Source organism: Drosophila pseudoobscura, chromosome 4, assembly GCF_009870125.1.
Source record: "Drosophila pseudoobscura strain MV-25-SWS-2005 chromosome 4, UCI_Dpse_MV25, whole genome shotgun sequence".
NCBI lineage: Eukaryota > Metazoa > Arthropoda > Insecta > Diptera > Drosophilidae > Drosophila > Drosophila pseudoobscura.
In genome coordinates, this window is record NC_046681.1 from 18,827,126 (window position 1) to 18,841,513 (window position 14,388).

The following is a 14,388-nucleotide window of genomic DNA, read 5'->3' on the forward strand; positions in this document are numbered from 1 at the left end:
AAAAGCAAGAAAAAAACGACGAGAAAAGGAAGGAAAGGAAGCAGCGACGCCGCCCCATGGCAGAGTACCAGAAGAGTGAAAGGGGGGGGGGGGGGTGGGGATGCATGCGACAGCTGAGAATTATCTCCTCGCCAAGCGCCATCTTTTGCCCCCCTCTGCCAAGGCAACGGTAAACGGGTAAATGAGGAAAGAGAGCAGCAAGCAGCAAGCAGCAGCACAAACAACCACCCACCACACGCAAAGAGAGAGCGAGAGAGTGAGCGCGCTTACCGCTCTCTCTCTCTCATTTCAATATGGTTTTTCGAGGAGGCGTGGCCTGTGCTCTGCTCTCATTGGCTGTGGGCCACGAAAATGTCTGGCTGCCTGTGAGACGACCGACTGCACGAGTGTGTGTGTGTGTGTGCGTGTGCGTGTTCTGCTGCGGCTTGATGTCGCGCGCAACGCCGCAGACGACGACTCATAACGGTTTCGCACTTCGAGCGGACAAGAAGGGTTCACAGAGCAGCATCCGCATTTCGCATTCGCATCGGCAGCAAGCAGAATCCGCATTTGCGTGTCGCGTGTGTTTCCCTCCATCCAGTGAGAAAGATATTGTATCTTGTATCTTGTACCTTGTATACCCCCAAGTGATTGTTTTGTGCAACCCGTACCGGAAAATCCATCAAAATTCTGTCCTCACTGTGGACCCCAGCGTCGGCTTCGCAATTGGCGGGCGGCGCAACCAACGGCGGAGGCAGTGGCAGCAGTACAGGCAGCGGCAGCACCACCGATCACCATCATACCGTGGCCTCCTCGAAGGCCAAGTTCAAGATCACCGTCGTGTCCACGCCCAGTCCCTCGCCGCCGCCCACTCCCCCCTCGCTCGGCGGGATGGTGGAGACGAATTCCCCGCCGGCGGGCTACACGCTCAAGCGGTGCCCCAGCGATCTATCGGATGTACAGCAGCCTCCGCGACAGATTTCCCGCTCGCCGGGGAATGTCAGCAGCAATGCCGCCTATCACCTGACCACCGCCATGCTCCTCAACTCCCAGCAGTGCGGATACCTCGGCCAGCGGCTCCAATCGGTGCTCCAGCAGCAGCAGCAGCAGCAGCACCAGCAGCACCATCAATCGCAGTCCCAGTCGCAGACGCCATCCTCGGACGATGGCAGCCAGTCGGGCGTGACCATCCTGGACGAGGAGCGGACGCGGGGCCTGCCAGTGGGGGCCACAGCGGCGTCTGCGGCTGCCGCCTCCCTCTTCACCATCGACAGCATCTTGGGCTCCCGCAGCGCCAACGCCCAGCACCAGCAGGGCAGCACCTCCTCCCACTCCCAATCAAGCAGCGGCGGCTGCCACAACAACAACAACAATAATCACAACAGCAGTGGCAGCAACGGTCTGGGCTTGGGCCTCAAGCGGAGCACCGAATCCCCCGCCTCCCCCAACTCCAACTCCAGTTCGAGCGCCGCCGCCAGCCCGATACGACCGCAGCGGGTTCCTGCCATGTTGCAGCATCCTGGCCTGCATTTGGGGCACCTGGCGGCGGCGGCAGCAAGCGGTTTTGCGGCCTCGCCATCGGATTTTCTAGGTAAGCTTCCCCTTCGAACCCCCGCCACCCCCCCGCACTCACGACTATTGGCATTGATGCGGCTTCCGCTTGAGCCGGGAAAACACCTTAAGGGAAAAGCTGTGCCACTCTGCCACTCAAAGAACTCTCCTTTTCGGGGGAAGGGAGGGAAGGGGCATCTCGAGCGTATCTCGGAATCCTGGATTCCTGAATGGCATTATTCATAATTAGGCAATGATCCGGAAAAGATGATTCCGCATTCCGTGTTGCGAGAGGATTTGCATTGGGAGATTGTTGCCACAAGGATGGGGAAGGGGGGGATGGGTGGGCAGGGGGTGTGGCGTGGGAGCTGCGACTTATGTCGATTCGAGCGGCAAGCGAGATCCTTCTTTGTATGCAGGAGTCTCGCTCTTTGCGTTTTAAATCATTCAAAGGACTCTTGCCCCGCAGGACATGAATATTAAAAATGGGGGGAAACCGTTTTTTGGTTTTGGGAACCGGAAACGGAAGCCACACACCACAGACACACGCAACATGGCCGTCGTTTCGTTATGCGCATTTTTAAGGATTGAAGGATGCTCCAAGTCCTCGCTCTCGCCCTCTGATTGTTTTTTTGCCCTGGAAAATAATGAATTTTCTTTCTGCGTTTTTTGCAGTGGCATACCCCAATTTCTATCCAAATTACATGCATGCCGCAGCCGTTGCCCACGTTGCCGCCGCCCAGATGCAGGCGCATGTCAGTGGGCACGGCGCTGCGGCCGCTGCTGCCGCCGCTGGTCTCGCCGGCCATGGCCATCACCCGCACCACCACTCGCATCACTCGCACCCGCACCATTTGGGCCACCACCACGGACAGCATCACCTGGGCCACCTGGGGCACGGGCCGCCGCCGAAGCGCAAGCGGCGGCATCGCACCATCTTCACGGAGGAGCAGTTGGAGCAGCTGGAGGCCACGTTCGACAAGACCCACTATCCGGACGTGGTGCTCCGCGAGCAGCTGGCCCTCAAAGTGGATCTCAAAGAGGAGCGTGTGGAGGTGAGTCTTTAAAGAACATTTATGCATCTCAAGTAGGGGAATAAATGGCAGGGAATAGAGGTAGGAACTCTGTAAAGTGCGAAAAGAATAGGGTATAGATATTTTTTTGACCAAATATTCGGGATTTCCAAAGCCTGGGCATTTCTTAAGCAAGCCTCATTTTGCACATCGAAATCACTTCGTTTTAAAGGAAAGTCTCAAGTTTTTGTGGTTTCTAAGGAAAGAAGGTTTTCAGATCTAGAAATTACTTTCCTTAGGGAGCGTTAATAGCGTCAATACCATGTGAAGAATACATTCCTGTCGGAATAAATCTGGTATCATCACATCTTTAATATTTAATTCCAAGAAAAGGTTTTATGGAATACAACTTTACATAAATGGAGGAAGAACTCTTCATAATTTAATCTGGATATTTTATGCTTCAAGAGTGATATATGCGTGTTTCTTAGGGATTCGTGGTAGTCACCCCCGTATTAATCTCTTCAAAACTTAAGATTAAAGATGCTTTCAGCGTCTTCTATAACTTCTTTGAATCATTCTTCAATAGTTTTTTTAGAGACTATGCTCTTTGGGATATGCTCTCTCTCCTGTGTTGCCTAACCTCTTTCTCAACATCTTTTCTCTAATTTCTCTCGTTCTTTTTTGTGCTTTTGAAGTCACTCTTTTCTCAGTCACTATGCTTTTTCCCCTGCCTTTTTTCAACCAAACTTTTTCTCTATTGAACATTTTAATGAAATTATTTCTCAAACGTGCCTCTCCTCATTGCGCTTCAGATCTCTACGCCTCTTGTGCAATTCTCAATGTTTCCTCTCCTCCAACAATGTATCCTCTCCCATTCATTCTCATTGCATCTCTCGCTGGGTCTCTAATTTCACGCTCATTTTAATTCCCCGCGTGAAACCAATTGAGTGCTGCCCCTGCCACCATCTATCTGAATCGCAATCTCGCTCTTTTTCTCTGTGGATATCTCTATCTCTCTGGTATATATCTGTATCTCCCTTGCATATTTCAGCGCTTCCCCTGTGAAATATTTCGTGTTTATTTAGTTGTCAGGAGGCGGCGGCGGGGCAACATTTGCGGGGCTTCCTTCCTTCCACACACAGCACACAGAGCCAAAACCAAAACAATGCCAAGGAATCACTTAATTTGGGTAATGGGACATACACCACACACACACACACACACACAGACATCGAGAGAGAGAGAGGAGGTCCTTGCATCAGGATAAGCGTTGGATTGTTGGACGCAGCCCAGCGCCCTCTTCTGGGGTCGGTCGTGTTTTCTGAGGTTATGCCGTATCATTGCCAATGTAAATACCGCGATTCTGTCGACCTCTCTCTGAGGAAAAGCCTACCCCCGGGGGCATGCTTAGGCGGAACATCCCTTCGATTCGGCGACGGAGGCAAATCTCTGCTGCATGTTGCTGCGGCAATTTGTGTGATTCAAAGTCCATTAGTGTCGAGGGTCGAGACGGAGCGGGAAGGGGGGGAAACCTGACAAAACAGCAAACAAACAAACGACGAAAAGTTGACAATTTAATTTGTAAGTAATTTTATGGGACCAGATAAACGCTAGAGAGACCCAGAGACCCCTCCCCCGCGTGACATACGACTTTCCCGCAGTTAATTTTCGCTTTCGTGTGGAAAAGTGTCTTTGATAAGGATTTATGCCGCTTCTCCCCCCCAAACTCTGTTTGTTACCCTGGAAATATGTTTGGTTGCCGGTCAAAATGTGTTTAATCTACGGAAAGGGTAGCCCCTTCCTCCTTCCTGCTTCCTGCCTCTCTCTCTCCCTCACCTGCGCAGCAAGGAGGGCGTACAAGTGCGACAGTTGTTGACATTTGCGCGTGCCGTGTCCCAGAAGGGAGGAGAGGGGTGCCTGTTTAGACTTGGGCTTAAGACAACTTAGGCAACATTTACTAGCCATTCTCCCAGCCAAAGGATAATGGATAATGAGCACGAAAGTATATCCTGGGGACAAATTGACACTACGCCCGCGCCGCCTGCCACTAGGCGACAAATTTAACCCGCGGCGTCGGACAGAGATTCCTAAGCGGATTAGGACGCAGGTTGTTGCTGGGATGATGGGAGATATCTAGAGGTTGGGGGGCAGGGCACAGGGCATAGATGCATGGGATTTCTCTCAACTAATTGAAATCGCCAGAAGCACGAAACTTGCTGCCTCATGGGGCAGACGCAGTAGGGGCTAGGGCTGGGACAGGGGCAGGAGGAGGAGACTAATTAACATACAACACACAACAAAAGAGAGACTTCAAATCTGTCTCTGACAGAAGAGAAGAGAAGCCAACGAAATCCATGACCAAATCTTGTGCTCAGTCATCGCCATCGCATCGTCATTGACTTAAGCAGCATAATCAACTTCAGAGATACAGCCCCATAGCTCCACAGTGCCACAACTCCACCTCTCGCTGCCTTCTCCAGCTCCTGCCCCATCTGGTGGCCAGCTACTGTTTAGCATATTTGTATGCCAAGTGTTGCCACTCGAAAAAGAGTCTGTCCCCTGCCGCTGCCCCTGCCTTTATACTTTGTACGCCCATGCTTTTGGGGACCGTCTCTCTAAGACCCCAAGCGAACCATCATAAGTGGCAATAATTATTGAAAATCTTCGCCAAGACAAACAGCAGCAATAACAAAGAGAAAACAGACAAAAAACTATGCCTACCTTATAAGGGAAGGGGTTTATGATACGGATGATCAATTAGGGGCTGGGATTTGACAATTGAAAGGAGAAATATTTCATATGATAATTCGGTTTGTGTTCATATGCAATCTTTTAGCTTGGGAACTCTTCATACCAAGTTTCATGAACATATCTGATCTGTGAGCATAGTTCCGATACACATGCTTATTTTAGCACATGTTATCTTCTGTTCATATGTACATATATCTTTACCCAAATCCAAGTTCCCATAGACCTCTGCCTTCTCTCTAGAGAGCCTTGACAACGCAACGGGTTCCCATCGAACCCTAAAACCATCATCATCATCATCATCTCGGTAGCGGCATTTAAATGATCTGCTTATTTTGACTTCATCATTTACAATTATTATTTTTATTTAGACACTCGAGATCGGAGGAGAGACCCTACGGTCGGGTAAAACAGTAGCTCCCTATCACACACACTCACGGACACACTCGCTCTCTCTCGCTCACTCATTAACATACTCGCAGTCTTTGATTCACTCACACTCTTTTGCACATTCACGAGAGCAAACAAACGAGATTCCAATGCGACCAGCAAACAAAAGCAATTTCCAGACAAGCTGCTGTCTCGCTTTGCCTTTAGCCGCGGTCGCGCTGCTATCTCACTCTCATTTAAATTGTGCTCTCTGCATAGATACAAGGTATGTTAATGCAAGGTGAGGTATGGCCAATGATCACACACATGCTGCTTACTTAATTCTCCATTTAATATACTTTCTTCTTATCGAAGGCACCGTTATTCAAAAAAGAAATTATTACATCCCTCCAGGTCTTGCTTTACCTTCTGTTTAACATACCTTGGCTCATCTCTCCCACTCTCTCACTCCCTTTTTTCTTATCGTCGTCGTCGTCGTCGTCTGTGGTGCGTGCAAGTCAAATACGCCTAATCCCGCAGCTCAAGTGATTGAGGTGATTCCGTTTTTCTGATCGGCTACTGCTTATTCTCCTCCTCCACCCCCTCTGCCACTTCTACTTCTTCGTCTTCTGAGTCGCTGCCGAATCAACAGCCACTGAGAGAGGGAGGGATAGAGGGAGAGCGAGACAGAGGCCGGCTTCAAGCGCTGGGCAAATATTTGTCTTTGTTCGTCGCCAAGAAATTAGTAATCATCTCCAGCTTGGCATAATTTGTGCTGCTGCTGCTCTCTCAGGTCGGTCGGTCCCGCTCTCTGTCCACTCTCTGTCCTCTCTATAAATATTGATGTTTCCCTCTCCCTCTCTCTGGCTCATAAATGGGAAAGGGTCACCTCGCACAAGTGCTGCGAAGAAGAAGATGCAGCAGGAGAAGAATGTGCCCACTCATCGCGCCTCCCTCCTACTCCTTTCCTTTTCTTCATTGTGAACTCTGATCTTTTCTTTTTGTGGCCAGGACTGTAAAAGGTCGTGTCACCACTTCTCTATCATTCTCTTAGACCCTTTTTAAGGATGAGATGATCTGTTTGCCGCTTTTGATGTTGCACAATTGAGTGAGTGGCGGCCGCTTCCAGTTTCCTGGTTCCAGGGCCACCTGCGTGGCAATTAACTAAAATATTATTATTGTCTCTCTCTCTTTAGACATAATAATAAACACGCCCCCGCAATGAAACGGCAATGAGCTGGAATCAGCAGATTTTCGTTAATTTTTCCGAGAGTGAATTTCTCGTTGTGACGAGTAGTCCGCCCCAGGGCACAGCGGGGGATACATCCATCAGGCAGGAAACATGTGTTAAGGGGTCAGAAACCACCACCCACTCATCCACTCAAACGCTGCCCACTTTTCAGCCCGCAAATCTCACACCCCTCCCGCTCTGATTGTGCGGCTGTTGTTGTTATAATTTTTCATAATTTTCCATTATTCAAACACTTGAGGATGTGGGATGTGCGGATGAGGATGAGGATGAGGAGGGTTCCCTCAACTCTCAGGGGGATACTTTTTCGCCCGCAAAGTGCGTTTCTTGCCCCTGGCAGGGGGTGGTGTGTGGTGCCCCTGTTTGCTTTACAGTTTTGACTGTCGAACCGTATAACCTTCGACAAATATTATCACTGGAAGAGAAAATTGCCCTCGAAGCTGCATAAATTTACGCCAAAAGAAAAACCTCACTTAGAGTGATGAAGGGAGGAGGATAATCAGGGGCTGAGGTCGCAGGAACAGGTGCACCAAGATGGCCTCCAACCCACTAAGCTCTTAAAAGGTCGAGCATTTGGAGCGTGTCAGCGATTAGAAGCAGGAAAATCTTACGAATTATTTACATTTTCTATTATTTTTTGTTGTTTTTATGTTGAAAATTCATTAATTTTGATGGTTTTTCTTCTGACGTTTGGACCTGAGAGGTTTTTAAAAGTATTTATGAGAGATTTTGTAAGAGTTTTGATTGCAAGAGACAGGAAATGAATACACTCACCCGTAAGCAGAAGAGTGACATATTTTTCGTAATATTCTAAATACACACATATAACATTAAAAAAATGAATCTCGAATTGAATCGCTCTCCCCTCCGGCAAGGAGTCATACACACATACATATGTATGTACTTATATATTTGCAGCCACCCGAAACGCACTTGCTGCTAAAATAACACTTTCGTTGTTCCTTTCTAATATTTCAATGTTACTAAGCGATCAACGCGTAGTTATTTATTTATGGTTAATTCTTACACAATTTACTTGCAAGAAACAAGAGTGTTAGCGCACTTTTAACGCAAATTGATCAACTTTCCTGCCGCCGTTTTTTTCCCACTCTTTTTTTAGACTAACGCGTACTTCTACTCCCTTTTGCGTGGGAGGTATTTTTTGAAGCTTACGCTACCGCGATCTTTTTTTATCGGCTGGAGCGAGACAGGTGAAATTTTAAAGCTGAGAGCTGCTCTCTTTCTCAGCAAAAAATTGAGAGTAAGCGCATGGAAGCAGCGGCGGCGGCAGTGCATGGTTGCGCTGAGCTTTAATTAGTGCACATGCACTTAACCCTTCACTTCGCACGCACTCGAAACCCCTCCCGCTCTCCTCTTCCTCTTCACACCCCTTCTCATTGCCATTACTCCGACAAAGGCAAAGGGAATGTGCGTAACGAGCAATTTTCATGGCTGCGCGATTTTAATCCAACAACAGTCGCTGAGGGTGGGGTGGGATGAAGAGGTGGCACGACTAGCGCAGGAGGCACCACTCTTTGGTTGGTGACGAAGTTTCCGACCGACTTGTGTTGCCAATTTTCACTAATTAGAGCCGTCGGACTGGCAAAAGGCAGCCGCCATTTTGTGTTGCCTCCAGCGGCGGGGACCCTTTTACTTTGTTTCCCCCCGCACAAACACTTTTCGGCAGAGTATGCCTCTCTCCCACACACTCGCCCTGTCTCTCTCTTGCTCTTGCGCTCGGTCCCTCTCGTTTTTGGCAGCAGCATTTTTAGTATTTTTTGCCATTTGCGATATTTTTGGCTTTAGAGCTGGGGACATTTTTGTGGCTGGAAAAACATACTGGAAATATTAGAAAGAGAGAGAGAGAGAGAGCGTGTAGCAGGTGCAGCTGCAGCGATTAACGAAGCGCAAAGTTATCATAGCATCATGCAACTCAGTAACTACATACCATGTGGCAGGCACCACATTGTTGCAACATTTCATGCCGGACTGCACCATTTTTGGGTTGTAATCCAACAGTCAGCAACTGCAGTGATGACCTGACTCTTGCTGTCTCCCTTCCACGCTGGAATAACACAGATGATGGATGATGGTCATGGTCCCACCGTCTATCTCCTCTCCTCTCTCTGGTTCTTTTCTCGTTTCTCTGTTAACCCCCCCATGGGCCCAAGCGTCTGGCCGAGGGACGAGCGTAAAGCGCTTTTGTAGTTAATTAAAAATCAACTGCCGTCGGTCTGTTTGTTCAATGGATTTCATGCACGTTTCCAATGTCTGTGCCACACACACTGCCTGCTCCCACACCCATCACCCGCTCAGAGCTTGCCACACTGAGGATTTCCGGCCGTATCAGCGATTTATGCGCTTTTGGATGAAAAATCTGTGGAAATATTTGCCGTGGCCCTGGCCCTGGCGCTGCTGCTGTGACGTGTAACGGTGGCACACGCCTCCAAGGCGTGCCGTGCCCCATGCATGCCAAGTCCTGGCGCCATTTTGTTGCCCATCAATCAGCCGCACCGCGCCCCTCCGCTCCGCCCCTGTCTCCATCTTTTTTCCGCCTTTGTTTATTTAATTTTCACCGAAAAATGTTCACTGCCATTTTTGGCACAGCAGCAGCCCCCGCACCGAGAAAGCGGCAAAAAACGTGCCCGCGGCCCCGCTGGCAAAATTGTTGTGCGTTAGTCAGATTTTAAACGGATGGAGGGGCACACACACACTCTCCCGAGGGGGAGGGGATCACCACTCTCCGGTCGAGTGGGCGGCCGTATGTTGGCCGTACAAATTACGGGATTAGCAGGGAGACGCGCGCGCGTTTTTTCCCGCACACGCCAAAAAACCCGTATACCGCAGAACCCCTTGGGGTATATAGTTCCACCGGATTAGGGTTCAATGCGGTTGGTTGGCTAACAATTTAATTAAAATATGCAACTTTAATAATGCGAAAATCCCAAAAATGCAATCAACCAGATTGGGGCGGCAAAAAACGCCAATGTGGTTTTTCCAGCAAGTTTTCTTTTTCGTATTTTTAGATTTTATGGATTAAAATGGTTGCATAGCTAATTAGTCGGGGCATGTACATATGTGCGTATGTATGTATGTGTTGACATAATTAAGCTGACTAAATCACAAATTCATTGGCTACTGTCATGCCCCCCTGCGCCCACAGGCGGAAAAACGCACGCGTTTTCAGTGTGTTTTGTTGTTTTAATAACATAAGCTCATAAAATTATGAAAATTATGAAAATAAATAACTAAAACATACAGAAAGAGAGATAGAGCGCTGCGGGGGGCTCGAGGTCTGTCAAAAATCTAATTAAATTAAGTTGAAAATGGAAAAATGTGATATATATTTCATATTTAGAAAACGACATCTCCCTGACATCTGCAACGGGGCGGAAACAGACATCAAACAATGAGCGTTGATCTGGGCTGCCAACTGGCTTCAAAGGTTGCCACGGGAATGAAGCATCGCCATTTTGTGGCACATACCATTCCATTCCATCCATCCATTCATCCTAAGCAAATAAGCCAGAGAGAGGTCCTTGGAGCAGCTGCAGAAATTTACACAAATTTTATGCAAACTTAAATGAAAATGAGCTCAAGGGAATGGGGAAAGCAGAGTGGGGAGAATCTGTAGATAAGTTTAGCGCCATAAACGCACTTCAGTGTCATTGGCTCTTCCGCTTTCCACACCCGTTTCCGGCTTTCCTGCTTTTCCGCTTCCTTTTCTTGTTATTTCAACAAATTCAGTCGATTTGCTGCATAAACATTTCCATTTCCCCCAAAAAAACTTTTCCCTCGAATGATAACATTGTGGAAAATCAACTTTTCTCGGAACGCCTGCTAATTGTTCTAATTAAACTTTTACCCTGGCTCTCATTTCCACGTCGGAAAATTGAGTTTTCCCCCAGAATATTCCCAGTATTTATTCAACAAATAATCAACAAACAAACAGACAAATAAACAAATAGGGGTTGCAAAATGTTGTACCATTGCATTCGGATTGGGCAAACGGACAGAAACGGGAGAAACAGGGCGTGAGAGGGAGAGTGGGAGTGGGAGAAAGAGATGTGTAGTAAGCGTAGAAAAGAGAGAGAAGACTCCGCCTACGGTTGGACAGGAGATTGGGATGTGCCAGTGGGTGTGTGTTGGGGGCTCATGACAAGACTCGGGTGATGATATAGCACTGTCCACAAGGGTGATTAAACAACACAGATGCCATCCCCCCAGCCTCACTCTCTCTCTCTCTCGCTCTCTCTCTTGGGTGGAAGTTAACCCCTAAGCCACTTCACAGCCGCCTTTTGTTTTAATTAACTAAGTAGCAGGAAGCGGAAAGTGGGCGTAAGATGGGGCGATAATTGAGTGTAAGAGGTGGCGAGAACGGCTGTAAGAGAGGAGCGGATGAGTGGGTGGGTGTAGCAAAAGAAACATTCCAGGAAATTGTGGGTGTGGCCAAAGACTAATTAAAGAGATCCCAAAAAATTAGCAAAAAACAAGAAAAATACGGGAACAAATAACAAAGGACGGGACAAGATCTAATGAGAAGTGAAGCACCCTCCACCCTGTCCATTATACCCATTGCTACCCCAAACGTGAAAGAAGCTGTAACTACTCTTTGAATTTTCCTCACTTTTTGTGAGGAAATCATTTCTTTGGATTTTTATTTTCATGAGAAGTTTTGCAAAAGACTCTCAGTATCTTTGCTATCTCCTTTTGATCCCCCTTTCGAGCCCTTGGCACTTACTCTCCAGACGCAGAGTATGCCGCATTTGCTACCCTTAAACTTTGAGAACTTTTCTCCCTGCCCATTGCTTGACTTTCCCTCGCTTGAAAGACCTCTTCTCTCCATACATTTTCCTTTCCTCCACACAATTAATTACAATTACAATAAGTCATCTAATTAAGCGCCAAAGAGGCACTGGGTGAGGGTGGGTCTGTGGCGTTCTGTCCCTGGCAACTGTCCAAAGATAAACCCCTCTTCCGAGTGGAAGCCATACCAAAAGATGGAGAGCAAAAAATTACTTAAAATATTTATGGAAAAAGAATCAAAGGAGAGCAAGGGAAGGGAAGGGAAGGGCAGGCAGAAGGAGCAGAAATTACGAGCAAAACGGATGAAAGTGTTTTTGAAGCCCCGCCACAGTGAAAAGTAACCAAGGCAGCGAATCCGCAACCACCCACAGAATTCCACCAACTAAATCCACGTTTTTCCCGCTCTCTTTTCTTCCAGGTATGGTTCAAGAATCGTCGGGCCAAGTGGCGCAAACAGAAACGAGAGGAGCAGGAGCGGCTCCGCAAGCTGCAGGAGGAGCAGTGCGGCAGCACCACCAACAATACCACAGGCAGTGGCGGCACAGCCAACAGCAGCAGCACCACTGGTTCCCCGCCTGGCGGCGTCCCCAAAGGACAACAGCATCACGGGGCAGAGCACTATGCCGCACAGATGGTGCACATCAAGAGCGATCCCAATGGCTACAGCGATGCGGACGAGTCCTCCGATCTGGAGGTGGCCTAAATCGGGGAATACACACCCACTGTATATATAGATATATAGCTCTAAGATCTAGTTGTATTTCGCTAGTGCTTTTGTTTTGTATATAGAAAAATGTGAAGATTTTTAAAGTATTTTTTGTTACTAAGTTCTTAAGCGGAAAAAAGAAGAGAGAGAAGTGGAGTATTAGCAAAGTATCATAATATATATATATAGTCAAATCTGTACAGTCACGAAAATATATATACCTATATATATATATAGATGTCTGAGTGCATGTGTGATCGGTGTTTACTGAATGAATGGATTTTGTCGTAATTGTTTCCTGTGTCCTGTAATTGCATCTAAAGAAAACTCTCGATAAAAAAGAATCACCATAAACGATTACGATATACATAAATAATGCAAATGAACAAGTGTAATTCCTCCAACGATTAATTCTAATGTTAAACCTAACTTATTGAAAACACACACACACACACATCCTAAAGAGAAAAACCTCAAATAAAACCCCAAAACTCGCCAAAAAGTCAAAGAAAAACGATTTTAAAAGTTTATTTTTTGGGTTTGGCTAAACTTTCATCGATAAGTGGGAAGACCCAGAGAGAGGCTTTCACACCTGGAGAGGTTTCAGGGCAGCCAGGTAATAGGAGACCCAAAGAGCAGCATGGTCATCCTTCGATGGACACTTCAATGGCTTCGCCTCCAATCAATTTGCAGACAAGCGAAAACACACAAAGGAAATAGAAATGATAGAAGGATAGTCGAAGCGGGAGCAGGGAAATTTTATTTGTATCTTCTCTTGGGCAAATGGTAGCCGTATCTGTGTATCTGCATGTCGTCTCTTGGCATTTGTTGAATATTTTCATTCTGGCATTTGGCACCAAAACAACCATCTTTTACACTGAGGGAAAAGTTGAGGAGGTTTTTTTTGGTGAGAAGTGTTTTAATACAGTTTTCTTTTGGTTTCTTTTATTGAATTTAAAATATGTTGCTTCCAATATGACCCTTCCAATCTTCCCTGTCTCCTGCCTCTCGTTTTGGTAGTTCTCCAAAGTGCTATGGAGCGAACGGTTTTATGGGCCTGTGAAGGTTATCCTGTATTTCACAATTCCCCATCCTATATCCCAATCATCCTTTGAATAAAGATTTTCGAACATTTCCATTCACAGATCGGATCGTTAAGAGACATGTCGCTCGACGAAGAGTCGATTGTAGTCATGATAGTGCACTGGAACCGCGCTGTCGATCCGACTCGGTGGAATCGCTCTTCATCTGTGGGTTCTGATCTTAGTCATATTTTAGGTCGACTTGAGGTGCTTACGTGCTTATAGCGGGATTTTAGAAAAGGGTTAGAAAGGAAATCAGAATGACAACCGACAAGAAGGTGGCTGGATATCAACTGAGCCTGTCTTGAGTAAATAGCATCCAAGCAAGCAGATACCACGAAGAGATTTCAAGACAGATTGATGACATTTGAATCTTCAGCATATCGACCATTCGACTATACTTTTCTGTCAGTGCACTTTTTCGGCTAGGTTGACTTGTTAAAGCACCTTCTCCTCCCTCTGCAATCGTAAATTTCACTGACAAATTGTCCTGTTGCCAAATGCTTTGGACTCTGTGTCGTTGTGTCGCTTTCTACTTGTTTTTTTCATTCACTTTTTTTGCTGTGTGTTTTCTCTTTTTGGCAAAGTTTCCATCTTGTTATTTTCCATTTGTCCTTTGGAGAGGAGTACAGAGCCAGAAAGCGAGAGAAAACGACTCCACCAATCAATGGACAAAAATTCTAATTCAAATTTATTCCATCTTTCGATTTGAGTCGAGGCTCTGGCTCTCCTTTACCCCTATCCACAATATCTCCCCTTTTGGCCGCCATTTTCTCTGTTGGCCATTTGCCTTTTGTGCCCTGTCATTGCCCTGTTTCCCTGTGTATTTGGATAGGCCGATGCCTATGCCTACATATACCCCCACCATTCTATCCCATCCTT

General features: G+C 47.2%; 1 protein-coding gene across 1 annotated transcript; it reads left to right on the plus strand.

The window, feature by feature from the left end:
• The first annotated feature begins 630 nt into the window (after nucleotides 1-630).
• Nucleotides 631-12,954, plus strand: Gsc (goosecoid homeobox). The gene is made up of 3 exons (XM_001356381.4): nucleotides 631-1,570; nucleotides 2,206-2,585; nucleotides 12,137-12,954. The coding sequence occupies exons 1-3, from the start codon at nucleotides 871-873 to the stop codon at nucleotides 12,419-12,421; spliced, it is 1,365 nt and encodes a 454-aa protein (XP_001356417.4). The 5' UTR covers nucleotides 631-870; the 3' UTR covers nucleotides 12,422-12,954.
• Nucleotides 12,955-14,388: the final 1,434 nt, after the last annotated feature.